This window comes from Coccomyxa subellipsoidea (assembly GCF_000258705.1).
Source record: "Coccomyxa subellipsoidea C-169, whole genome shotgun sequence".
NCBI lineage: Eukaryota > Viridiplantae > Chlorophyta > Trebouxiophyceae > Coccomyxaceae > Coccomyxa > Coccomyxa subellipsoidea.
The window spans coordinates 484,738-512,541 of NW_005178037.1; the positions used below are offsets into that span (position 1 = coordinate 484,738).

At 52.2% G+C, this 27,804-nt stretch overlaps 2 protein-coding genes across 2 annotated transcripts; one reads left to right on the forward strand and one right to left on the reverse strand.

Annotated features, from left to right (window-relative positions):
- Nucleotides 1-526: 526 nt before the first annotated feature.
- On the forward strand, nt 527-8,319 carry COCSUDRAFT_41263 (MFS general substrate transporter; the record flags this gene model as incomplete). The annotated part of the gene is made up of 18 exons (XM_005648402.1): nt 527-700; nt 837-959; nt 1,214-1,364; nt 1,562-1,707; nt 1,769-1,876; nt 2,075-2,247; nt 2,687-2,858; nt 3,338-3,419; nt 3,737-3,868; nt 4,216-4,362; nt 5,079-5,257; nt 5,615-5,712; nt 6,077-6,314; nt 6,742-6,897; nt 7,277-7,506; nt 7,728-7,783; nt 7,824-7,865; nt 8,144-8,319. 18 exons carry the CDS (start codon nt 527-529, stop codon nt 8,317-8,319), a joined length of 2,583 nt encoding a protein of 860 aa, XP_005648459.1.
- Nucleotides 8,320-9,438: 1,119 nt separating this feature from the next.
- COCSUDRAFT_53156 (ATP-binding cassette transporter) lies at nt 9,439-27,333 on the reverse strand (the record flags this gene model as incomplete). The annotated part of the gene is made up of 34 exons (XM_005648403.1): nt 9,439-10,206; nt 10,580-10,768; nt 11,193-11,235; nt 11,583-11,749; nt 12,195-12,331; nt 12,676-12,736; nt 12,907-12,968; nt 13,548-13,775; nt 14,320-14,453; nt 14,838-14,933; nt 15,237-15,346; nt 15,794-15,947; nt 16,214-16,300; nt 16,610-16,716; nt 17,188-17,353; nt 17,906-18,030; nt 19,450-19,614; nt 19,775-19,859; nt 20,235-20,400; nt 21,019-21,169; nt 21,344-21,392; nt 21,670-21,786; nt 22,207-22,306; nt 22,632-22,816; nt 23,031-23,134; nt 23,353-23,431; nt 23,547-23,627; nt 23,957-24,070; nt 24,466-24,611; nt 25,007-25,088; nt 25,761-25,931; nt 26,363-26,446; nt 26,854-26,974; nt 27,221-27,333. The coding sequence occupies 34 exons, from the start codon at nt 27,331-27,333 to the stop codon at nt 10,172-10,174; spliced, it is 4,014 nt and encodes a 1,337-aa protein (XP_005648460.1). The 3' UTR covers nt 9,439-10,171.
- Nucleotides 27,334-27,804: the final 471 nt, after the last annotated feature.

The window sequence follows — 27,804 nt, forward strand, 5'->3', positions numbered from 1 at the left end:
AGAGCGGGCAAAGTTCCAAGGAATGACTGCGAGGGAGCGGTAGCTAAGGGATACGCGTTGGAAGCTGTGCGAAGCCAAGGATGGCATCGTTTTCCAATTTAAACGGAATCAAATTCCCGAGATGCAAGCACTCCGCTTCATGCCTCGGTTCAGCAAAGCTAATCTGCGTATTATCTATATGATACATTTTCCTATTGAACTTCGGCAGCGCTTGGGAACATAGAAGCCCTTCTTAAATAGAGCATCGCAGGGAGAAGATGTTCCACTAGGGTTACATCGTTTTGAAGGCCCTTTCCTTGCATGCATCGAGTCTCATAAGGTATATTGAAATGAACTACCTCTGATATACGACTAAGAAGGGCAAGGTGAGCACTTTGACATGCAGGATCAGCCCTGTAGTATCTCCTCATCGAGTTGGGATCTGCGACTTGGAGAAAAAATATTTGTGCTGCCAGTCTGTCCTGGGACAAAATGGAAGACTTCCAAACATCATTGCCGCTGTTGGGATAGGTGTTTCGGCGCAGAGATGCGATTCGGTGAACGGCTGGCTCGTGAACGATGGGTGCCCTGGGCGGCCCAGTACATCAACTACGAGCTTCTGAAACGCAAAATGAAAGCCGTCATGGTTGCCCAAGACGATCAGGGGCGGGAGGATTGCAAGGAAGACTTCGCCAAGTCGCTGGATGCAGAGATAGAGAAGGTGCAGATTAATGCCATGTCTTCACCATCACCCTTAAAATTACCTCTTCATCCGTGTGCGCTATAACAGCGCGTCCAAGCACCTTGTGCAATCGAGAGGGAACCAAATTTTAAGGGGGATTGTGGTCAATTGACAGGTGATTGCCTTCTATCGAGAGAAGTCAAGCGCAGCGAAGGCAGCTGCTTCCAGCACTCAGGGCGGCGCAGCAAGGAGCATGGCTGAAACCACAGCTGCTAGCCCCCCAGAGCCAGAAGAAGTGGTGCGACACCAATTTTCAGCCTCACATCCCCCCGTACCATTCTAGTATTTCCACGCACCTCCCATGCAAGGACATGGCATGGCATGACATGCATGGGAGGCATGCAAGGCCCAATCAGCCGTGGGCACAGTGCTCAGTGCTTATCCCGGCCCTCGCCCGCCCAAACAAGGGCATTCTTTTGTAAAAATGACAAAAACAAGCACAATATTACCTACAAGAGTATTTACATACCAGTGTGCATTTTGGTGCTGCAGCTGGACCATCTGGATGCGTCTCTGAGGAGCCTGCGGCCCATTGCTCTGGACATCTTCCACCTGCTGGGCTATGTCAGCCTCAACACTGCAGCCCTGCGCAAGATACTGAAGAAGTACGCGAAGAATGTGGAGCCCACGAAGCCACAGCCAGGTACAGTTCTTTCCCCTTATCCTTGATGTTTCATCTGCAGAAACTTACTCCAAGCCCATCCATGTGGGTTGGTCTACATGAGCAGGGAATGTTTAGCATGGAAATGTTTAGCATGGATGGGCGTAAATAGAATATTGATTGTCTTTGATGGGTGTTGCCAGTAATGACTTTTTCTGACTGCAAATTTCTCTGCGCAGGATACCTCACACTTAGGGTGGAGCACCCTCACGAGCCTGGCTGGAAGCTGCTTCAGGCAAGCTGCTTCAAGGCACCTTTTGTTGCTTCAAGACACCATTCGTTGCTGATCAACGGGGACTGGCTGACCAGCTACAGTCGTGTGGAGGTGGTTTCTGCTACAAGAGGGTGAAATCCTGTTCCTGACGAATTTATTGTGCCATAAACAGGGCACCTTCCTGAAGGAGTCCATTGGCCGCGAGCTGGAAGCCATGGGCAGCCACGAGGCACTCAACCAGGCTTCTGAGAAGGCAAGTCACACCATGCAACTGATGCATGTCCTGTACAGATTTCACCAGAAGGGCACGAAAGCCCCTTTTTGGCTATACCATCGGGGACATGCCCCTCTCCCAATCATAAGGACATCCATGACTCAAATTAAATAAGTTATTGCAGTCCGCGCATTACGATGATGGGCGGAGAGTGCCTCAATGCCTCATGCTGCAACGTGAAGAGTTCACATTGGGCCTGCTCAGGTGAGGGATGTGTACGAGCACCTGAGGGAGTGCCGCGAGAAATTCATGGCGGTGCACCCGGGCGTCGCCAGCCGCGCGCCGGCGGCCGCCGTGCCGGCGCCGCGGCCGCTGCCGGCCGACACGAAGGCCGCTCGCACCCTCAGCCGCCGCCTCAGCTCCCGCACCTCCTTCAAGTGCGTCTCCCCCCTTCTTTTATTAAGATTCGGGTGCCTGTTTTCTTATGTCTTCCCAATCTATTCCTGAAGCTCTCCTGGTGGACATGGCATGCGTGGCAACACTACTTCTGAGGTGAATGTGGAACAGACTACGAGCGTCTCCAGCTTTTCTGTAGAGTGTATGAATACCCAAAATCAATGGGTACCCCATCGTAAGGGTATCTTCTTGATCTCCTTCATTCTCAACCATGAGATATCCTTCACAAAAGGTACTGAAACTATATTGATGCATGTCTGAGGTCTGTCATTGGAGGTGAACATCTGTGGGATCTGACATTGATGTTCAAAATGCTTTGCGCATCGCTGCACGTGTTTAGAATTTTGCAGCCGCTCACACCCTGTATGCATCTTTTGTATCGAATGATGACGCCATGAGATATGTGATGGGCCGGCGCAGGTACACCCCCGCATGGACGCCGGGGCTGCCGGGCGCGGAGCCCGATCAGGGGCTGGACTTGGACGAGCTGCTGCAGCAGATGAAGTTTGCGCTGGAGATGGCGGACCGCAACGCGCGACTCATCCACCCCATCCCCTGGCAGGAGGCCCAGGCATGCACCCCGTCATTTTGGGTATATAGTACACAGTAGCCTGCATGCATGCGCGCAGAGCCCTCATCACCCTAGAGACTCTTGCTCAGGGGACAATTTAGATGTGATTTCTGCTGGGAATGCTGTCGGAAATTGCGTGAGGGGTACCTTTTGAGTCTGCATGCAAGCATGAGAGGAGGAAGAGAGCCCTGTTCATGAATTTATCTGTATTTACACACGCATGAAATCTGAAAGACTAGGTAGGTCGAGCAACGCCTGTACATCGCTGCATTACCTGCCCTTTGCAGCAACGTTTGCCAAAGCAGCAGCGGTGAATGCTTTCTTTGAGATTGCCTCCAGGGGCATGTCACAGGCAACTTCTTCTGAGCCTCCTAGGGCCCAGCGCAAGAGGGTTATTCCTTAAAGTGCTCGGGCACCGACCCGTCAGGGGTAAATACTGGAGCCCCATAAGGGTGCTGTCCGTGCTATTTCCATGCTTTATGGAGTGTTTGTCTCCGCAGGCTGGTATCTTCGAGCCGGCCCCGGATGACGAGGATGCCCTGGCCACCCCAGGAGGACTGCTGCTCAACTGCATCAACTCTGGTATGCTCCCCTTCAATTTTGGAACATTTGGGGGATTCCTTTTGCAGCACATGACTCACTTGCTGCCACTGCTGACAAGCTCGTCTAGTTTCTGTGCTTCTTGTGGCGCATGGCTGGCAAGAAGTGCATCACATGCGCTTGTGTTATTCCTCTTATGATTATACTCTTTTCCTATCAGGGCCAAGGTGCGTTTGCAGACAATCTGCAGGTAAAGGCTACAACAGTGTCCCCTTGATGGACTCGCCAGATCCAAGCAACACCCAATCAATCGTGGGAATGCGCTGCCTCAACATCAAATGCTCTGGTGCATGTGACAGGGCTGTACATGGCGAATTACAACCTCATCATCCCCACAATCACGGAGCTGTGCCGCAAGATCGGCGTGCCCAACGCAATGGTGGGAATCATCATCGGCTGCTGTGACATCGCCACAATCCCGGGCACCATCGGTGGGCTGCTGCCGTCCCCATATATGCATCAAAATGCCCCATTCTCTACGTTCAAATCACTGTGCTGGCCAGGCTTGCCTGGTGGGCTTCCTGGTGCTTATTGACCACAGCAGATGCTGTTCTTTTCAAGAGGAAACAGTGCCAATATGCTGTGAAATTGTTGAGAGCATCTGTGCATCAGAGAAAGGGAGGAAGGAAGGCCTCCGGGAGGCATTGCATGCTGTGTCTGCATGCTTTCGAGTCGCCACCAATATGTGAACGTGGACAGGAGGTTTAAGAGCTGATCATGGTGTGATCAGACTGCCAAAGTGGAGTACTTCTGAAACAAATGGGTTGGTGGCGCGCAGGCTACAGCATATGGACGAACCACGACTACAAGACGCCGCTGCTGGCCAGCGCGACGGCGTGCCTGGTGGGCAACTTGGCCTACTGCCTCTCCTATGACCTGGGCGCTGTCTGGCTCCTCTTCCTCGCCCGCCTCATCACCGGCCTCGGTGCGTCGGCCCCCTCACAATCCCCTTCTGGATGGGAACTCCAGGGAAATGTGAAGTAAATATGCGGCCCCCTGGGACTTCCCCTGCCAAGGGTCTCATTGCATTGCTTTTTGGTTTATGTGCTCCTCAATCCAGTGGCACCTTCACCTAAACTTGGGTCATCTCTGCTCGGTCTGTGAAAATCGATGCACGCAAAGGGGACATGCTTTATGACAAAGGTTGTCATGCGTGTTCTAAGGCTGAGCTGTTGCACCACATGCTATGGATACATTCCTCATGTGCTGCAATAGCTCAAGCCATGAGCACCGCATCACAGGCTCCGTTGCACCTTGGCTGCTTGTTAACTCCTCCATATGAGAATTCGTTCCGTTGGTCTTGAGCACATCCAACTCCGTTGGTCTTGAGCACATCCAACATGTTTACATGACAATGGACATCAGGGGCTATGGCCTGCCACGCGGTGTACTGCACCAAGATGACTTCTTCTTCAATTTCGAAAGTAGGTAACAAGCTGGGCCTGCATTTGGATGAAAGGAGCGATGCGCGCAGGGTCGGCCAGGACGGTAAACCGGCGTTACATAGCGATGTTTGTGTTTGTACAGAGTCTGCCGGAGGATGGTGAATTGGCAGCCTTCACCTGCAGCTAATCTGCAGAAGCCCCACGGCTGTCAACAGCAGAGGCATATCATAATCACGAGAAATGCTTGCGCGCGCAGGGTCGGCCAGGACGGTGAACCGGCGCTACATAGCGATATTTGTGGCGTACAAGGACCGCACGTGGGCCAGCGCGCTCTTCGTCAGCCTCAGCGCTGTGGGCATGGCTCTGGGTCCCCTCTTGGCGCTGCCCCTGTCCCACTTCCCCACCCTCAAGTTTGCCGGCCTCACATTTGACCATGTGCGGCTGCTCTCCTCTCCTCTCACCTTCATGTGGTGTTTTCATGTGAAGCTGTCCTGTCTGAACATTCTATTAAGATGGCGTGCCGTGCGGTGGCTGTGAGAGTCAGAGCCGGGCATTAGGACAACCCCTGAGTTGGCTGGAAGCGCTGTGATACAACCAACCTGTTGACTCTGCTTCAGAGCTTCAGTGCCTGGTCTGGCACCAGGATTGAGGTGCATGTAGAAATTATCACCCATGCATGGTTGTGTGCTGATCCCCTGAGGTGTTCGGGTGAAGTTCTGCCAGTTTGGGTCAAAATGAAGATGCCATGGCTTTGATTATCAGGAAATTTTACATCTAATGGGTGTGGGGCAGATCACGATGGGAGGATGGCTGATGAACGTGGCCTGGCTCATCTTCATGATCTTCGCCTACTTTGGCTTCGAGGATCCTCTGAAGAAAAAGAAGAAGACGTGAGCGCCCTTTCTGCCATTGCGTTGTCCTTCAATCTCCAGCAATTGCTCCCCACGTTGTATGATTTTGCGCTATATTATCAGCACTTCTGCCTTCATTATTACTTTCCAGTCTGTGCTGCCTGGTTCTAACAATTGTTTTACTGCTGGCATGTGTGAAAGTGAAGGTGAATGTGAACGCGTAGAATGTCTCTCACAGATTCCAGGCTGTAGTGAGGCGTTTGCAGCTGGGCAGAAACACACATTGAGACAGCACCCGACAGCACTGACCCATGTTAAAATTTGCGTGCAGAGGTTTGCGAGCTTTTAGTGTGGGGTTTCAGCACATATGGAGCTATTGAAAATTACATTGTGTGGCGCGCAGGGACGAGCTGCGCGAGCCGCTGCTGGCGGCGAATGGAACGCCCCACGACGTGGAGGCGGGCCCCCCGCTGCCCAAGGTCCCCCCGCCGCCGCCGTCCAGCTCAGCGGACTCGGATGACGAGGCGGGTGAGCTGGAGGAGGAGGGTTACCTGGCGCGGCTGAGTCACCTGTGGAGCTCACCCCTCGTCGCCACCTCCTGCTGCATCTTCCTCTGCTACATCCTCAAAGTCGTGCAGCAGGTGCGCCGAGAAGCCTCTCACGCTCCCTCTGTTCTACTGACAGCACCCAAATGAAACAAGACAATCGAGAGCCTAGACATCCAAGGTCACCATCGGTTGAGATCTGTCAAATCTGGCAGCACCGAGCAGATCTGCCTTTTGTCCGGATCAGCCTGTGAAGGATAAAGGGAATACATTTGAAGAAGCAAGGGCAGAGAGATAGAGAGCAGCAGCATGTACTGCCTTTACGTATGATAGGCATGATGCAGGAGCGGTTCTGGGTGACACAAGTTGCAGGTGCAGGTGCTAGCAGCATGCATGTGCATGTGCAAGTCATTGCACTCACATGCGGACCCTGGCTTCTTGATCAGGGATTGCACCTGGTGTGCAAATCAGCCTGCATGATGAGAAACTCAGCGAAGCTGAGTGCGCGGGCGTTTCCTTGCAGGCGTACATTGACGGCCTGCCGATCTTCACAGAGATGGCGTATGGATGGTCCAACTCGGACGTGGGTGTCATGCTGGGCGTGCTGGGACTGGTGGCTCCATTAGTCAACTTCACCGTCGGCCGCCTCTCCGCCAAGCTCCCAGACCGCCACATCACCGTGCGCACCACATTTGAATTCCAAATCAAGCATGGCGTTTTCAAAATAAATTGGAGTTTCTTGGGGATGATGAAGCATCTGCAGAGCGCGCATCGTGCAGCAGCTGAGGAGCAGGTGTACCCCGTGACATGAAAGCTGCTGGTCCTGTGATGGAGGAGTGGGAATGTAAGTGCAAGAACATGCGGACATGCATTGGAAACGCGGCGGCTCTCCTAGTTGTGCCCTGCTGTCCATAAGGAAAATAAGGATTGCATCTAGTGCTATTGCAATGCAGCTGCTGCCCAATGGCCTTCATGTGACCGGGTCTGTGTGGGCTTCCAGTGCAGCTGGCTCGCATTGCTTGTCCTGACTGATCGACTCTGTGTCTGTTGTGCTGCAGCTGGCGTCGATCTTGGTGACACTGGCGGGCTGCGCTGCGCTGATGAAGGGGCCCCTCCCCATGTCCAACTTCTTCATCGCAGGCGCCCTGGTGTACATGGGCACCATCGTCCTGGAAGCAGTCTCCATGTCCCTCACCTCCAAGGCACGCTTCCTTGAACTCACTCTATTTTATGAGCATTATTATTATTATTATTGTTATTATTACACGCTTTTGCTGCCGGAAGCAAGGTGCGTCTGCAGACAAGCTGCAGTAAAGGCTGCCAAAATCCTACCCCTTGATGGACTTGCCAGATCCAAGCAAGACCCAATCAACCGTGGGCACGGTGCTCAGTATTTATACCGCCCCCGCCAGCCGGGGCCAAGTTTTATGAGCATTATATGAGCATTATATGGAGTGTCAGCTCTGCTTGACATCCTTGCTGTTTCTGGAGTGTGCCCTGCTTTTGCAGGCATGTCAGGGTGCACTGCCTGGCAAGCCTTGGTGGGACAGGGGTCAAGAAGTTTGGTGAGCACCCATTTTAGAGGCTGCCTCTGTGTGCTGGCAGGGTTTTCACTGCGCTTCATGTACGCAAACTTTGTCGCCGCAAGTGCCCCTTCTCGCCAGCAGTCTCGCACAACGCACCAAAAGCACATGCAGACATCATTGTGCAACAATACGACTTTAAATTTCTCACAAGGCAGCCGATACTGCTGATTCGCTCAAAACGGCACGAAAATTGGCAATCATGGTCCCTTGCGCAGCCAATCAGGCACATTTTTCTCCCTAATGGAAGTCTTATCTAAATACCCCTCCTCTGTGAGCAGGTGATCGACGAACGCATGGCAAAAGGACTATGGAATGCGGGGCTGCTTTCCACGCAGGCAGGCACGCTCGGCCGCCTGTGCGGAAACCTGCTGCTCTCCCTCTGCGCGCGCATAACCGGAGCCATGACACTCGAGCAGGTCAACAAATTATCCACTGTCCTCTACGGCGCGTCTGGCGCTTCCATGATCTTCTCAATCGTCTATGTGCTGTCCGTCTATAGCCGCCTCCAGGGATGAGATCTTTTGAGCGCAGCATGCGGGTGCGCATGCAGCAAGCAGCTTGAAACATGTAGCTGGTATAACTGTAAATTGAATTCTTCCCTTCAACTCTGTGGGGAGCGGGGAATATTCTCCGTTGCGTGTGTCCTGCCCATCCACAACCACCAGTAGGGCTGATCAGCTGTGTCATGAGGTGCCTCTTACAGCGGGGTGGTAGTATTTGTGCTGAGGCATGCAGTGAGCAGTTCAGAATATGCCGCTGAGGAAGGAGGGAAGTTTTCTCCTTTCTCACTGATGTAGGGTGTGGGGGGACTCTTTTCCATGTCTATGTGCTGTCCATTTACAGACGCCTGCAGGGTTGAGATTACTTATGGCCTTCAAAGAAAGTCATGTAGCTGTCAACCTACCTGCAGTGCCATAAGTTGGATTGGAGCGGACTTCTTGCAGAGGTCTATTGCATGACACGTGTGTCTGCAGCATGTGGTTGTGCTTTCTTGGCTGAGTCGAGCTTATGCAGAGAAGAGGGCAGAACGTGCAGATGACCAGACAGGGGAGTCTCACCCAACTTGATTGTGTCAATGTCAAGTTTTGTAGTGTCAAGTCACCTGGCGTGCCATAAGATAGACTGGAGTGGATGTGGTACCTAGCGATGACCAAAGTCTTAGTGCAGTCTGTGTGAGGCTTCTGACGGGTGCTGTTCGGCCCAATATTGCAATTTTCCAGTGGGACATGAAGATGACAGACTGCTTCAGAGTCACTGTGCTGTCCAAGTTTGATGTGACATTCTGAGTGATGCTCAATAGCATACCAGACCCGACTGTCATTGTGAGCTGGCCTTTGCAGATGTAGCTGTGTGTTCTGAGATTGGTGTAGTAGGTCGAGTACAGGTCAAGTGATGCATGTGATGAGGGGATCGTGCTGAGATAATCTGAAGAATGCAGAGCTCGAGCTCGGAGGCATTTGTCTGCAGGTTTTAGTTAGATACTTGAAAATACCTGGACACCCTTAGTTGATCCATTCTGGCTTAGGTCTCAAATTATTTTCCCACCTTCTGATCTCTAGTATGGGTTTCCAATAGCCAGTCAGTATGAATTTGATGGTCTGATTGTCAGTCATGTCGGTAGAGCTGCCAAAACTGCGCGAATAGAGTTTACATCTCCACCTGCTTCTACACTTGCTGCTGTGTTACATGTACATATATATTTACAATGTCCTGAGCTTGGAGAAATATGCTGAGGGACCTTTTTCTGTTTTGAGCGGGCAGATTTGACACGTCTTCAAGTGCCTCGCATGTCAGACAGAGCCCGACCTGCACCTACGAGGCATCAGGCGGCATTGAACAGTCTGCCTAGCAAGATTCTAAATAAGACTGGCAAAGGGAGAGCCACGGTCTCAGCACAGCCTTCCGTGTTCCCCGCCATCCAAAGTTGCCTTGAGAACCAGATAGCTCTCACTGTATAAATAACTTTACAACAAATAAATACCCTGCAACACACCTATCACAACCTACGGGTGGAGTCCTTATTCTCAGAGTCCGTATTCTCACTGAGACTTTCTCAGTAACTCTTATTCCATCACACAGCCCAGCGAATTGGCAGGAGCAGGTCATCCACAACATCAAAGATCGTCTGAAAAGTATCTAGATATTAATATCATACCCCCATAAATCGGTGTGCTTTGCGGGCAATTCCCCAACAGAGCAATCCCAGCACAAAGAGTGAATGAAAGAGACTGCTCCTCTGCTGCCAGTACTGTACACTTGCCACATGCCCTTCATCTGCTCTTGCTCTTTGGCCATGTGGCCTGCAAGAGCATCCTGGCTGTTGTGGACCGGAGCAGATTGGCTGATCTGAGCTCATTTGCTTGCTGCCTAGCGCTTCTGGTAGTTGAGGTACTTCAGGGCACCTGCAGGCATCACATGCACACACAGCTTTGTAAGCACACCAAAGCATCCTCAGCCCTTCTTCAGGCCTTCACAGTGATCCTAATGCCCGCATGTCATCAAAACCTGTGCATCCGACTAAAGGACGACTTTCACAAAGTATGCACTCATGGGTGAGGCTTGTTTCGTCACCCACTCTTTGAACACTACCGATAAACCCACTTCAAGACAATCAGCACCAGTTTTGTTGAAGACATGCTCTCCGATCCTACAGCTTTGACCTTCAGTAAGCCAAGAACACAGGCGGTACTCTCAACAAATCACCAAGCCCACAGCCAAGCAGAAGCACAGAGCTGGCACTCTCAGCAATTCAACACGGTGCAAAAAGGTCCTTACCTGCAACCACAAACCAGAAGGCGATGGAGAAGCCCAGCAGGATGATAACAGTGTACCAGAGGGAGTCCTTGCTGAAGTCATATGTGTCCTGAATGTACTGCTGCACAGTCAGCTTCTGCCCATTCACCTCTATTACATCCTGCACATCCCCCAGCTGGCTGCCTATGACTCCAGACAGCGTCCACGCAACTGCAGCACACACAATCCAATATATGGGCCACCTAAGCTTCAGTGGTCACGCTGCATGTAGACAGGCTGCATGTAGACAGGAAGGATTACTTCATAGGCATGAGAGCAGCAGCAGACATGAGCTCCCTCACAGACTTTCAGAAGTAGAAGTGGTAATCATTTTATTATTAACATTATTACACGCTTTTCCAGCCAGAAGGCAAGGTGCGTCCTGCAGACAGCTTGAAGCTGCAGAAGTAGTGATTATATGCTGTAAGTATGCTCCCATTTGCTGGAGGGTCTTTGACAGAAGCGTGAGCTGTCAAAGACAGCTCATCGAATGGGAGCATACCTACAGCACCTCAGTAGTAAGACTGCGGTGCAGGTAGACTCGGCAACGCAAGGTAATTCTTTTGCAAGAGAATTTCATGAGCACAGGTCTCACCTGGGTCCAGGTAGCTGTACCACTTCCACCAGACCGGCATCCTCTGCAGCCATCAACAGCAAAGTCATCAGCATGGCCATCAATTGGAATCATAACGGAGCAATGCAGACACCCAACGACATCCCTTCATAGAGGCCAGCGATGCATTGTGCCAGAACAATCTCGTGAGAAAACAGCATGGTTCCCTGGGGAAGAAACAGGTGTCTTCCTGTCCAGACGTTGCTCAATGGCCCACGGTTGAGGGCATGCAGTCTAGTCATCTGTCTGACCTTGTCAGCGCATCCTAACAGAGATCAACGAGCGGCATGCTTCTTGAGCAGGGCACCTTCATCAGTAATGCATGCATGGATGGAAAGGAACATGTCCTAAGATGGGGGATGAGCCGCGCACCGGGCGAGGGATGAGGAATCCGGCGAAGAGGAACCAGATGGAGTAGAAGGCGGAGGAGATGACAGCCGCCAGCTGCACGTGAGGGGACACCGCCACGGCCATCATGCCATAAAAGGTGAAGTAGAGGAGCGTCAGGTAGGAGAACAGCAGGTACCAGAAGAACTTGGCTGCGCAGCAGATTAGCACGCGGCTCAGTAAAGAGCAGCAAGGCATGTGCTGGCTTAGCAACTGCTGATGTCAGCAGATATCCGGAGAATCTGGCTGCCCTGACCTCTGTGTCGACACAAAGCCAACTGCTGAGGTTCCCGGGAGTGGCAAGCGGTGATATGAGCAGGTTTCAGGAGAAGAAAACACTGCTGTGCAAAGATACATGCCCACCACTCTGTGAAAAGCAAGTCATCTGCAAGAGGTTACAATTGATCATGTTGACGACAGAAGCAGACATGAGCGGCGATCCTTGCCCAGAGGCCAGCCTCAGAGCAAATCGTATCATAGAAGTTCAATTGATGTGCAGGTGTGGTGTATCGAACCATGCTGGCCCAAAATATCCTGTGCATGGATGGGACATTGGCTGCCAGAGCAGTGTGTGAGGGTGAAGGGCAGGCGACTCACCGGCTGAGAACTCGAACTGGATCATGAAGTAGGTGATGACGGAGTACACGATGGACTGCGCCAGGGCCCAGGGAAACTCCACTGCGCCCTGTGCCACCGCGTAGGGAATCACCCCATACATGCCCGCCGCCCGCTCCCTGCAGCCACGGACACTTATATTGAATCATAAGACATTTCGTGTATTCCCTGCTCTAAGGAGCTGGCAGGAATCAATGACGTTGTTTGTATGCCTTGCGCAGAAGAGACTGAAAAGTGCCAGACAAAATTCCAGCATGCCCAACGCAAAGGAGACTGATGAGTGTGATCTGGGCAAGTGAACAGGTGATCTGGGCAAGTGAACAGGTAGTGCTCTGCAGGTGAAGAGTTTGGTGGCTTTGGATGGGAGACAGTTGCAACACATGCAATGCACGTGCAGGGAATTGAGCAGCCAAAATAAAAAGGCACAGGACTGAGGGGCGCAGGAGTGAAGGAAGATAGTTACCTGTACATGACAGTGCGCTCAATGGCCACTACAGGCTGCACAGTGGAGCTGTTGGATGTGCCTGTGAGGTGCAGAAAACACATTCAGTACAATTGCCATATCTGCTGCCACATGATTATATCTTGCAGTTCAGCAATTTGGTTGAATCCGTGCACTCATTGTCTGAAGGGGGCTGAGAAAATCTGAAGGCAATCTAGGACATTATTTCTGGCAGAGGCAGAAGGGCCTCACCCAGGAAGATGACAGCCACAAAAATGGCGCCCATGATGTTGAGCACGTCGCCCTGCTGGCCCCTGCGGAGCATGCATGTACGAGGCCATCAGCAACACACCAAAAAATCTCTACGGTACTGATGTCGCTATGAGAATGGCTGTTATATTGCCTGGCAAAGGGTTGCATCCTCAGGCCAGTCCACAGTGAAACGTGCTGATGACCATGTCAATGTCAGTATTTCATCGCAACGGGGGGTCATTCCAAAAAAATGTGGCGCTGTAGCACAGGAGCGCAGGATATACAAGGAGATGGTACCCTCCACAGATTCACACCTCTGCTATCTACTCTGATTGACCTCAGATAGCATAGCTGCTGCACCTCTGACGATGGACCCATCACCTGAATTCATCCTGCCTACCTGTGCTGCAGTGCTGCCGCCAACGGAGCTCTAGGACGCTCTTGGCAAACCAATCATGGCTCCAAGCTCGTAGGCCCTTCTGCCTTTGGTTATCATGTCTTGAACAATCATCTGCATTCATGCATGGCTGCACCCTCACCGCACCGTGCCTCTGGCAGAAACATTATGTGGCGTAATATTACTAGTCTATATAATAGTAATAATACAAGTAATAGTTCTAATCCGAGTCAAAAGCCCGCACCTGCGGTTGCCGAGGTCCCAGTAGATGGCGCCGATGATGAGCCCCAGGCCGATGGTGAATGCGAAGCGCACGGTGTTGTAGAACGGGGACCGCCAGTAAGTCAACATGTTCTTCTTCAGAAGCAGCGCCAGCTGCCGCGGCTGGCTCTGCGGGAACGCGTGCGCGAAATGCAGCGGCCGGCTCCCCTCCGCCGGCCGCGCCAACCGCGCTATCAGCTCCTCGTTCTCCCTGTGAATGTATGCGCGTGTCAGCTTTGTCATGTGATGCAAGGTTCAGGAAATATTAGCACCAAAGCTGCAAGATGAGCTCCTCGTGTCCCGGTGTAAGGCATGCGCATGTGGAAGGCCTATCTCGAGGGCAATTTGTTACAAATATACAGAATTATATACATATACACCACACGCTTTCACAGGAAGAAGAGCAAACACTTTTCTTCCTGAGAAAGCGCGCACAAGTGAGCAGCAGCATGTGCTGTATGTTGGAAGGTTCAATTTGGTGTAGAGGCTTGCTGCTGCCAGACAAAGCCATGATATTGGGAATGTTAACAAGAGGGTTCGAGGGCAGCTCCTCAGCCACATTACTGGATGCTGCACATGTTTGAGACCCTCGCAATAGCACGCCCCATGTAAAGGCATGTCTTGCAGCACAATCTCTAGCGCTTTAGTTCAGGTTGGTGGTATCAGAGACAGTAGAAAGACTCTCAAGTCCTTGGGTCCATAGGCACACAACGAAGTTTGTACTGCAGTCCTTCTTGTGCACTGCATGTGCGCACCTGAAGAGGTTGCTGCTGCGGTAGACGTTGGCAAAGTCGACGCCGAGCTGGGACTCCTTGGCCAGCGCGCTCACCTCCAGCATCCAGGTGGCAGGGTTAATCCCCTTGGTCAGGCGAGGCACGCCTGGCACCGCCTGTTTGGGCGCAACACAGGCAATATATTGGACCTTGCTTTGATGAAGGCAAACAGACTCCAACAGTAGATTCCCTTGCACAAGAAGTAAACCTCAGATCAGCACACTTCTTTAAGAAGTGACTGGCGCTAACAAGTCTGCCACAGCACTTGACCTCAGATGCATCTATAAGCTGTAATTGAAGACGGCGTGGGAAAGAGATCAGGCCAGGCTGACACGCGGGGACTGGTGGGCTTATGGTGCTCCTTGCTCGGCAACATCCCTCTCGAGACAGGCTGGATGAGACCCACTCACGTCTCAACCAGTTGAGAAATGGACGAAGACGAGCAGGAAGCAAGTGCAACATACTCTTCCCATGCCCAGTTTGGAGAGAGCGTTGCTTGCCTCAAAGTAGCGCACGAGGTCGACAGAGTGCACGCCCAGGTGCCCCACGTAGATGGCGTGCCCTCCGCGCTTCAGCAGCAGCAGATCATCAAACGCCTGCGCCACCCAAATAAATAACTTTCTGGACTTTCAGTTCTCAAAGCCTATAAGAAAGTTCGTATTTTCACCTACAAAAATGATTATATCAATTTTGAGATGCTTGAAGACTTCTTGGGATAAGATGTTGACAGTAATACCAGGGATCCAGAACACTTCTTCCCAGAACACTTCTTGGACTTCTTTTCGTTGCTTCCCTAGGTCACACGCCACAGATGTACAATACGTGCCAGATCCATGCTGCTGACACTTAGCAAGTGACTTAGTTTCCCTGAAACTTTTAAATTTGAGTGTGAAACCCGCCTCGAAGATGTCGATGGAGGGCTGGTGGATGGTACACACAACAGTGCGGCCGGTGTTGACGGTGTTTCGCACTGTGCGCATTACAATGGCCGCTGCACGAGCATCCAGCCCTGGACAACAGTCATGCACACTCAGTGGATGTCAGGCAAAGTCCAGCACCATGTTTTGCATGCTACTGCACACCGGGGTGGACTCGCTTTCATTCCAGCTACCTTTCACCAGTGCGGCAGGGGTCTACATGTGCTGCTGGCGTGGGAAAAGAACTCCCTGCAGCACTGGCAGCAAATCGCGGGGATGAAATAAAACCAACTCAGAAGTGCAAGACCGCGCAAAGGTCTTCTTTGTGCATTCCCTTAGCTCAACATAATGGATAGGACAGTAAGATTCAAAACTGTAGAGTCCCAGGGCGGTCTTTTGACACTCCATGTGAGGGTGGCGACACCCACCCATCAAACATATGGAGGTCATCTGACCAAACGTGCCTTTGAATGCCTCAACAGAGTATTCTTCTGTCATACAAGGCCCTGTCGGCTGAGGAGCAAGAGGCAGGTGCGCACCAGTGGTGGGCTCGTCCATGAAAATGACTGAGGGGTTGGCCACAAGCTCCACAGCGATGGTCAGGCGCTTGCGCTGCTCCACGCTGAGGCCTGTGCTGCCGGGCATGCCCACTAGGGACCCCTTCAGCGGGGTCAACTCCACCAGCTCCATCACCTGAAGCATGTTGAGAGCAGGGCCCAAAAATTTACTTGCTTAGGGGTAGTTCTCTCTGCAGTGATCGGTCCTTTAGATGCCGTTTGGTGGTGGCTCACATGCTGCACCTTTTTGCCAATCAGCCAAACAACCATAGCGGCCAGTCGGAATGACATGAGTGGCATTGCATCTCTCAGAGCCAAGCTGAGCGCCTCTTTTCTGCCTGCTTTTCAAGGCAAACATCGTGAATTGTGACCATCGGGGGAGTAATTGTGACTCGGGCTCACCTCGTTGACAAAGGTGCGCAGGTCGACCTTGCTGACGTCCATCAGCCGCAGCTGCGCTGAGAACATCAGCGACTCCTCCACGGTAACCTGGAAAGCCAATTCATTTGTCAGCCCCTCTTGACACTGACTACTGAAACTGCCAGCACAGCAGGAACTCCCTGCTGGTGCATTACAATGCATGGGTGCAGACGCCCAATGCCATCCGTCTATCTTCTTCTATTCCCGGGTTTCTGCAGAGTCCACAGCATGGAGGGTGCTTGGAAGGGAGCTTGCCAAAGCGCAAGGACTTGCCAAATGGGAGGGTCAGTTGCATTGATAAGGGCCTACAGAGCCGCTGAGGAATGAGAGCTGGGAAAAGCGGGCTCAGGAATGCAAAGAAGAGGGCCAGAATCGGACCTGTGGGCTGTGGATGTCGTTCTGTTCGACATAGCCGCACACTCGCGCAAAGGTACTCTGCTCCTTGGGGTGCCCATCCAGCCGGATGTCACCTGTCACCTTGCCGCCTGCACATGCCAAATTTTCTGGTCTATCATGACTACTACCAACAGAGATGAAACACCAGAATCATGGCAGTGGCCCCTAACCTGCCAGCCAGCTGATGAGCTTTGGCAAAGTCAGTGACACACGTCTTCGGAACAGCCCATTATGTGTTCTTTGTGGCAATAGCAGCTAGATTGAAGAGGTATTGTGATTTTGTCAACCCAAGAAGAGAGTACACATAATGGGCTGCTGCACACAGCGCACAGACCATTCCAAGACCCCATGACTTGATGAGCCAGAGGGTGTTATATGAAATTCAGCATCCATGCGGCACGAGAGAACTGACAGCACAAAGAGCGCGCTTGACTTGCGGCCAGCAAGCACATCCAGCAGTGTTGTCTTGCCGGCCACAATCATGAAAATGCTAGCCCTCTCGAGACCATGAATCTTTATAACCAGCCATCAGGCATGGAAATGAAATAAATCAGGCGCACTTGACTTGCGGCCGGCGAGCACATCCAGCAGGGTGGTCTTGCCGGCGCCACTCACGCCGACAAGGGCGGTGAGCACTCCCGGCTGGAATGCACCGCTGACATTGTGCAGCAGCTGCAGCATGGGCGGCCCCTGCCCAGGCTTCTTGCCCTGCTGCTCCGCCACCTCCTGCAGCAACGCATCAGCGCACCCATATATCAGTGAATCTGGTGACAGAAAGAAAGAAAAGCGGTCGACATGCACTGAGTCACCCGACGCTGTGCTGAGCGATATAGACATGCAGCTTTGTGCAAGACCTGCAGCACTGCAGCAGAGCACAACTAAATTGAGGGGACTGATAGGTGGGAAACAAATTGGGTCGAACTGAATCAATCAACCGGCGCTCTGCATAAAGCAAGTTTGACATGCGGCGATATGCCAGACCTGCCCGACTTCTGCAGCAGGGCATCAATGCACCCAGTAATTGAGAGAGTAAATGAGGAGGAACAAACACAAAGAAAGCGCTGTTGATGCATCAAACCAACAAGCGCTCCTTCCAGTGATGTTGACACACAGCAACATCACACAAAAAGAGAGTCAGCAGGTCTGATGGATCCAAGAAAACAACTCCACATGGCCACGCATCTTGGTGCAATGCGCCAAAATGCTACTCTTGGGGTCCACATCAAGGGATTACATCTGCTCAAAAAAGGGGAGGCGACATGAGCAGGGGGACGATACCTTGGGCAGGGGGACATAATAGGAGACGTTGTGGAAGGTGAGAGCCATGGGCTGGAAGGGCAGAATCATGCCCTTGGCAGCCGAGCCCTTGATGGCCTTCACACTCGCTCCCGGCCCCTCCTGCACTCATCGCACAAACAATTTCAGAGCAGCCTTGCATCCCATGCCATGCAAAATGAGAACACCTTGCCGGCCAAACGGTACGCAAGTGAGCCCACCTGAATCGCTCACCAAACAGGAAACGCTCAGAATGCAGGTACCAGCATGTGTCTGCAGTGCAGTTATCCACTAGGAAGCAAGGCACGCATGCATTTGCATTCGCCTAAAGTTGTTGAAACGCACAAAATATGTGTCACCCCACCCGCCCATCTCAACCTCATGGGCCTCAGCAGTGCCAGATGACCTGACCATGAGTCATGAACAATCATGGTCCTTGACGTTGCAGCACACAATCACTAAAAAGCATTATGCATGTGCTCCCACCTCTCGAGGCATGGCGCCCATCTCTATGTCATGCGCATCGCTATGTCCATTGGCATGACCGTTTGCATGGCCGCTGACGTGGCCATTAGTCGCAGCGGCGTCGCCGTTAGTCGCGGGCGCGCGCACGGCCTTGCGGAAGCTGGCGCCGGTGAGGCTGTCCGACCGTGGGATGGCGTTCCCTTGTGCAGAGGGCTTCTGAGATTGTTGCAACACAGATGATTTTACTGACCATTCTAAAAAATATTATGGTGACCAGGCTTCCAGCTCTGCGCACAGAGGGCCTTTGCCAGTGTGCAACATGGAACTTTTTACTGAAAAGCTAACGAACTGTTTGACACCACAGCTGTGCCGCACCTGCACCCCAAAAAGGCAGGCTGCAATGTGGCGCACAGCTGGCGTTAATGCCACACCAAAATAGGGGCCGAGGATGGCACCAGAGAAATTGAAGAAACGAAGCTTGGCATGCATGATGGAGCCATTGAGACAGAGAACCCTTATCAAACAGAAACCATGTCCTGCTCGGCACCTATTATAGGTGTCTTTTCTCATTCTTCTTGTGCCTTGGCTCATGGGCAAACGGATGCCTGGGCGGCACTGAAAGACAAATTGAAGTCACCTGTGATGCGCGGCCGGCCTTGCGTGGGGATCCCTTGGGGCTTGTGGTGCCGGTGCGGTTGAACTCGCGCTCAGCCATTACCTCCTCAGGAACAGCCGCCGCAGAGTTGCCGACAGCTGCGTGCGAACAAATGCCTCAGATTACCGTCCATATAAAATGGCGAGCAACTTGCCTTAAAGCTGCAGCCCGCTACAGAAGCTCTGGCGATCAGAAATTCACACAAAGGCTGCCATTCAAGCATTGTTCGAGGTAGTACGCAAAAGCAAGCGTCCTTGTGGCGAAGGTCATTCGAAGCATGCAGGAAAGCGAGGCAGGGGGGCTGTTACTGCACTGAGGGGCGCCCTTTTGAAATCCAGAAAGTCGTCGTCTCATTACGCAAGAATTTAGCAGCAAGCAGGCCTGATGTGCTCCTTCTCCTGTGGGTAAGAGATGCAAAGAGGCTCACGGTTGAGGTAGGTCTGGGCGAGCAGGATGAGAATGTTGAACAGGACAGCGTAGCCTAGCAGCGCCAGAGGCCCAATCCAGCGCCAAGAATCGCTCGTGAAAAGCCCCCGGCCAGAGAGCACCGTCAGCCCCACTGTGCTGTCGCCATAGGGGGTCTGCCAGCGCTCTGCATCCAAACAGCCCAGCACTCTCAACAAACACCCCGACATCAATATTGCTCAGTGCACTGCAGGGGAGCATGTGTATGTTATGTGTACATGGATGCATGTTACAGGGCTGAAGTCCTGCACGGCGCACAATATTACTCAATGAGTGAGCATGCGCACTTGCTCGGAACTCGTTGATGGAGATGGCCTGCTGCGCGTACATGAGGGGGCTGATCCAGAAGCCCCAGATGGTCCAGGGGTGGATCTGCGGGTCAGAAAAGAAGGCCGTCAGGCCCCATGGAGCTTATCAAGATCACTTCCAGAGCTGCAGATTGTGGATCCAGCCATTTGCCTTACACAAAATGTCTTCCACACTGACTTTCACAAATAAACCAGTCTGCCTCTATTCTTCAACAGCGAAATTGATGCATGCAGGATGCCAGTACATGTTCTGAGTAGATAACCAACCCGCCCAGTATAATAAGTCCCTCCGCAGGCAAAAAGTGGTGGCGTAAGGAATGAAGAGTTCCACCAAGCAGCGTTGGGCTGACCTGGCAATAGGGGACGCGTGGCACCGTGACGAGTGCAATTTCTAGGGCATCTTCATCAAATTGAAATCAAAATTAGGATTGAGTCCCACCTGAGGGTAGGCCAGCACGAAGCCACTCAGGGTGACAACGAAGAGGACGAGGGTGGATCCAAATGTGGTGGCAATGACTAAGGTGCGGCCGATGGCGCCCATGAGTCGGAACATGGCCACGCTCATCTGGTGCACCAGGAACATCAGCAGCCAGAAGAAGAAGAACCTGCGCCAGCCAAACACAACGCACGCATGAGTTGAAAGTATCAATTCTGCGCAATCTGACTCATGGCATCATGAAAGCGCCTTGAGCAAAGGGCATTCAAGCTGGCATGATTGGGCAAGGTGCACCAGCAGCCACAAGAAGAAGAACTCGCGCCAAGCGCACGCACGCAGAAAGAAGTCATTGTCTGTGCCCTCAAAGCATTGAACTCCATTTGATACTTTGTGATGCGGTAAAGCATCAAACTCTCGTGCATCACAGAGTTCAAAAGAAGATTCAGTGCTGAGTCAGTGTGCCAAGGATGACAAATGCTGTTTGCCATTAGCATGGGCACAAGACAAAGTACCAAGCAAACTCTGGAGAGGTGCAGTGTGACTTTTGCTACAAGAGGCAGGGTCACTTGCTGCAAATGCCAACATGAGCATCAGAAAAAGTATTGGCAAAAGACCCCAATATAGGCACAGAAGTTCAAATGCACTGACTCCCTCTCAGCCATCCCATCTGGCATTATTGAAACGGAGCGCGGGCACGGAATTGCTGCTAGCCAAATGAAAGGGCAACAATAGCATCTAACGCAACTTTTCATAGCGCTGCACTGAAGACTCAGAGACTGCTGCGCACCTGCCGGCCTCGGGGGCCATTCCAGCCACCCAGTAGATGATGCAGGAGAGAACCAGGGACTCCACAAAGGAGTAGGGCAGCCGCAGCAGCGCCGTGGGCAGCGAAGCTGCCCAAGCCGGGTAGAAATAGGCGTCCCGCTGCTTGTAGAAGCCTAATTAAATTGCAAAACGGTCTTTATATATGGTAGGAGATGTCTTTTCCAAGGGGCGCTTCTGAAAGTAATATCTCATGACCATTAACATATACACAGTCCGACATCCACCTACCAAAAGCCAGAAACGAAGGCACGACATTGTGCCATGTCTGCAAGTTTGAGGAAGCACACCTGCCAGGCTGCCGACCATGATGGACATCTCTGAGTAGGCGTTGAACATCTGCGATACCAGACAGATAAGATTCAAATTCAAATCGGGGAATCAAAGCCCTCCCATACACAGGATCCCAGCTCTGGGGAGGAAGCCTGTCAAAGCAACTTAAAGGCTAAGTGCAGTTTGAAAGGTCAAAGCGGGATATCAAAGCTCTTCCAAGCCCAGAGGCTTAGCTCTGGGGCTTGGGGGGGGGGCCTGTCGAGGCAGGGGGATACTGAATATATCAAAACATCCTCATGGTCAAGGCAACGCAGGGGGAAATTGCAGGAGTAGCAAATCTCACCATGTGGATGATGGCAAAGAAGATAAGGCCAAGATAGGTCTGGCCGTCATCTACGCTGGTGGAATTGAGTGTTGTGCGCAGAAAGAGCGTGGCAATGATCGTCGACACCACGCTGACCTGTCTCACCGCCAGCATGATGTCAGCATGACACATCACACAGGGCAAGGTGACATCTCTTGCGCATGATCCCTTGACTCCCTTGACTCAACGCCACATAATGTGCATGTTCCCTGGTGTTTCAAACAGCAAGATATAGTTTAACATGCCTATAAATTTACTTGAACCACAAGGCAGCCCTTTCCCCCGACACTGGCGCTCGCACTGTCTTGCAGCTATGGCTCTAGCAACTGTGGGTCCTCTCCCAAGGTGTGGAGCATGAAGGACTGGTAATGTAAGGGCTGACATGCATAACCACCACATCATATGACGGGAGGCAGATGCTAGGGAATGGTGAGAGGCAGAAGTACCATTGTGTGATGAGAGGCAAATGCTATGCTAAGACGAAAGGGAGATGTAAGGGGTGTGGAGAGAGCGTGCCTGGCAGGTGCGGAAGATGTAGATGAATTTGTGACGGACCATGAGCGTCCACTCGCGGCGCAGGCACGCCTTAAACGCCTGCCACCCGGACAGCGCAAACCTGCGCCACAAATTACCCCTCTTAACACATTTTTCACAGACCCTCTGAGCGCATTCCCCACAAATGCTTGACTGCCCATGTCGCTCTGCGCAGGCATCCTAAGCACACAAGATGCCACTCACCCTCCACGCATGTATCTACAGCGCAAGAAATTCCCCTCATCCGCTGTCTACAGGCAGGAGTGGACCAGGAGCAACACAGGGGCATGCCAACGTGGCCTCAAATGAAGAAAAGTTTGAAGGCACCAGCTGACCAACAGCTGGATGGTCAAGACCCTCTTCAGATCAGATCAGATACAGGCAACATATGAGAAACAAAGTCTCACTTGGTGCGCACGAGGGCGTCAAAGGTGCCCTTGGCCCCCGGCTGGTAGGGCTCTGCCAGGGCGGCCGCGTTGCCTCTGCCGATCTTGCTCTTCTCAAAGGCGTTTGAGAACGCCTGGACGGGCACAAACTCATATGGCCGCGCGCGGTCCGCCCAGTACTGGCCCTGGTCCTTGCGAGACGTCACCTGCCAGCACAAATATGCAGTTGACCGTCAGCTTCATTTCATAGTGGCTTGGGAGCTGTAACTTGCAGTTTAGGACACCATTACTGTCACAATTGAAGGTGCATGCATACAACACAATTACTCTGGTTCTCTTCACAGATATTGCTCCTATATGGCAAAGCACATCCACAACGCCTCCCGCATCCAAGAGACGAGTCAAGGATGAGTCACGCACCTCCTGCAGGAAGTCGGCAATGCCCTTGCGCGCCGGCAGAGCGAAGCCCATGCTGTTGAAGAACGGCATGACACCCTCGCGCGGCCCAAAGTACACAATGTGCCCTGCAGCACAGCCCTCTGTTTAAATGCAATTCAACTTTCACACACCTGATGCAAACCTCAAGAGCAGCATCAAGTAGCGTGCTTGATGTGTAGCACAATAGCGCCACTTGAGGCCATATAAGAATGCATGCATCATGATCACTACTTCCGTCGCAAGTTCCATGCATGCCCAGGAATTTGTGGCATGCACATGTGTGATGACAGAGACAGGGGCACACCTTCTGACAACAGCATGATGTCATCAAAGAGCTCAAAGGTCTCTGGTGCAGGCTGCAGCAGAGCCAGCAGCACAGTTGCCTGTGCAAACAATAAGAAGTTGAGCTACTCCAAGCTATATATGGCACATAGTTCAGTCCTGCACACGTTTTGTTTTGCTGGCAAGCGAAATTTTACATCAGAAGAAATGGCGCACGTCTTGCATGTGCACAAAGTTGCGGATGCACTTGGTGATCAGGTACGTAGTCGAGGAGTCCAGACCAGTGCTAATCTCGTCCTGCAGTGAACACAGCACACACCTCACCTATTGGGTTGCAAAATTTTTCTTGAATCCGCCGGAAAGCACAGGACCAGGGCAAGAGCCAAAGAAAACTCTTTAGGCCCTCCACAAGCTCCAACACTCAGATCCGAGCAGACGCCAGGAAAGACAGATCAGTGCATGCTACCTGGTGGTGTGTGTTTGTTGGCATGACAGGACACAAATGCCCACCTGACTGCACGCTCTGATCCCATCTTTTGCATATCATGCTTTTATCATTTTATCATTCTTAGCTGCATGACATGTATCACTGGGGCCATGGAGAATATAAAATTGGGAGTGCTGACCAGCAAGAGGGTCTTCATGGGTCCCACGACCATCTCTCCGGTGGTGACGCGCTTGCGCTGGCCGCCGCTGATGCCACGCACCATCTGGCTGCCCACAATGGTGTCCGCGCACACCTGGCGCAAGTTAACATTAATCAGCACCCTCTCACCGTCGCATGACTCCACTTCTGAAGCCTTCAGACCCCCATGTAGCCATTGGAACGCCTCTTAAATGCGGATGTCAACATAATAGCATCCATTCCTTAACAACCAAGATCTGGCTTACAGAGGTGAGCATCCTCCCAGGGCCGCCGTAGTGTCAACCTTCCTTGCACAGGCTGATGAGAACTGTTGCTTGACATTAAGGAACAACAGTTGAACTTCACCAAAGCACTGGATGCATTGCCTTCCAGACAATAGGGGCCAGCAGACACTAGAGGGTTGGGCAACACACAAGAGGGAGCGCTCCTCATGAGCTTGAGGACATTTATGGCCAGAAAAAGAGAGGCTCTGGAAGCGACTGCACTCACATCAAGGCCCAGCAGGCGCAGCATGTACTCAGTGGCCACGCTGTGGCGCTTGCCCTGCAGCGCGCTGGCCTTCATGAAGGCGTCAGTCTCGGGATCGCCGCGCAGACCGGCCGCCGTCTCGCGCTCCCGCAGCAGCCGCAGATACTCTGTGCCAATCACACACCGCCACATCAGCATGGCAAATTTTCACTGAAAGGCTCTCCCATGTTCCCATGCAGAGATTTTAAGTGGAGCTCATGGCATGCTGTTGTCGTCTCGTTGCCATGAGCTCTTCAGCACATGGTAGCTCCTTATGAAGTTGCACCTCATACCATGAGGTCTGAGTTAAGAAACACCTCGAGGTATGAGGTCCAAATCAGCATACGAGCACCAAATGAAGAATACACGAAGGCCTGGTGTAGGAACATCGGGAATTGCTTTTCGGCCAAGGAGAGCCGATATCAGCAACTGCAAACAAAGACCAAGTGCCCCTAAACGTGTAAATAGCTTTAACGCAAAATCCCTTGTGCATGCAACGGTGGGTGGGCTGAGCAGTGCATGCCTGCTTTGTGGCCCACACCCAGAACGCGCGCAGCAAAGTCCAGAGTCTCCTTCACAGTCAACTCAGCAATGTGATTGTCCACCTGCAACAGACAAACAGGAGACTTCAAAAGCTTATCGACTTGTACGCCATCTTGGGTCCGTAAAGGCGCTCATCAAATGCATGCAGTGGGCATTGTAATGGCCGGTTTGAGCAGCAGAGACTGCACAAGACAGCCCCCTACAGCGCCCGCCGCATGCACACGGAATGCAGCCCTCAACAAAATTGAAGCCGTCAACCATCTCATCACGGTTGGGCAATCAAACCTCTCAAGAGAGAGGTTTAGATTCAAACCTCACAAGAGATTTCACAGTCCTGAGGACTACTTTTCTGGGAATTTTTGGGTTTGAGAAAACCAACACTAAAAATAACGAATTCCCGACCCACGTACCCTACATCCACCCCCGCCCACTCTTGGCGCCAAAGCATCTATTGAGCGTCAAGATAATGGAGCCAATTAAGCCGTGGCCACAGAGCGGCATTCATACAATAAATTCCAGGGGAATAAAGTAAACTTGGCCCCGGCTGGCAGGGGGCGGTATAAATACTGAACACCGTGCCCACGGTTGATTGGGTCTTGCTTGGATCTGGCGAGTTCATCAATGGTGTAGAATTTTGGCAGCCTTCAACTGCAGCTTGTCTGCAGGATGCACCTTGCCTCTTGGCAGGAAAGGCGTGTAATGATAAGAATAATAATAAAGTAAATTGTGCGCACCTGGCTGACGTAGGCGGCGGTGCGCTGCGGCACAAAGCGGTCGAAGGTCTCGCCGTTGAACGTGATGCGGCCGGTGACGTGCGGGGAGCTGCCCTGCAGCTTCCCGGCAAGTGCCTTCAGCAGCGTGCTTTTTCCCGACCCCGGGGGCCCCAGCAGCAGCGTCAACCGCCCCTGCAGCAGTTATGCCCAGTCATTGACATACAAGTGGGATGGGAGTATCCCACTTTCACGAAGGAATAGCGGCCATGCACTTCGTCAATAAATGCAGCCACTGTTAGACACCGGAGCACATATGCCCAGCTGCGAACGCACACTTTAAAATTTCAGCGACCAGCTAGGGCACCTTAGGTAGGAGTGCTTTGTGAGAACCCAACGCTCATATGCTTGACAGAGTCCCTTTTATTGCAATATTCGTCCAAGCATGATTCCAACGACACTAGCAGGTAAAATATTGATTTCGGTTGTAACTTCAGACTGATGCATGGATTGATAACAGACTGGCAACGGGAGGCGGTCCTCAACATTTCAGCCTGAGCACCCTCTGAAAGCGGGAATTGGCAACCTGCAACAGCGAGAGAAACAAAAGGGTGCCAGTTTCGCACCGGCTTGAGCACGCCGCTGATGCCATTGAGGATCTGGAACTTCCTCTTGGGGCTGCGCATGATGCCAAAAGTCTGGAGATTGCTCTGCAGCAGGGCACAAACATCTGTTCAGCAGTCAACTTAGGGAGATCCCCACGTAGGCACTCGCTTGTAGAAATTTCAGTGTCTCGTCTCCATATTTCTGTGAATACGCTGTTGTTCTAAGCTCCCCAGTGTTTCCTTTTCAGCTGATGGATTTGGGCAGGCAATTACACTGTCGGCCCGGCTTTCTCTGGCGCCTCTTTAGATTGGGCGGACTAACCAGAACAATTGATTGAGAAGCAAGAGATGGAATGCAAGCTACTGGAAGAAGCTCATCAGAATAATATGGCATGCTAGGCTATCAGGCAAGCATGCCGCATGGGAGGTCTACATCTGCATGCAGCGCAGGGTCTTGCATTCAGGGACTCTGCAGCCCCATGCCTAGAGCTTGTTGTGAAAGTTGTGCTCACCTCCACAATATTGCGCACAGAATTGAGCACACTGGGCAACGCACGCCCCCCCACATGCACGTCAGCTTCCACTGCCAAGTTCTCAAAGCGGACCTCCACCTTGGACAAATTGATGCGCACCCTGAATCCAAAGATTACAGCCTCAATTTACTGCGTACATGCTTGCATTGGAGACCGGGAGGCGTAGTCCTGAAGCATCCATCATATGCCTAAACAACGATGCATGGCTTATCATGGATCAGTATGTAAGACACGCTCCATTGCTTCTCCTGGCCACCAGTTGACTGCATATTCAAAATAGCAGCTGCTGCTAGAGATATAGATATCTCGAGTGACCAACTGCTGTACTTGTGCGGTGTGGACTCGCCTGTCAAAGCGTGCACGCAGGTTCTTGTAGAAGCGCTCATTGTCCTGGTCCTTGGTTGCCAGCGCTCTGTCCACCACAAGCTTCCGGTGCTGGTTGCCGCCCTTGCGGCCCATCGCGCGCACATCAATCACCACGACCTGCGCAGTCAGGCAAGAAGCAATGAAGGCATGATCGCACGCTCTTCCTGCCAGAGACAAGGTGCGTCTGCAGACAAGCTGCAGCTAAAGGCTGCCAAAATCCCACCCCTTGATGGACACACAAGAAGCATGCTGATTCACGTTGTCACTGTGACATGCATGTCGTGGGCGCTGCACAGAATTGTCTCGACGCAAAAACGCCATGCAGAGCACATTGCACGCCAGCAATCCCTGTGCAATCTTAGAACCTGCTCTATCCTCAGATGAGTTCATCCTGCATCTGAACAGCACATACCGTCCTCTTGGTGACTAATGGCTGGTGATCGCATGCATTGCAGCTGTGTCGACTCAAGGTGGCAAGGAATCAGCTACCTTGTCGTCACCCTCGCCAGTCAGGGGATATTTGAAGGTGCGCTGGCTCTGACCGAACTCTTCCATGGCAGCACG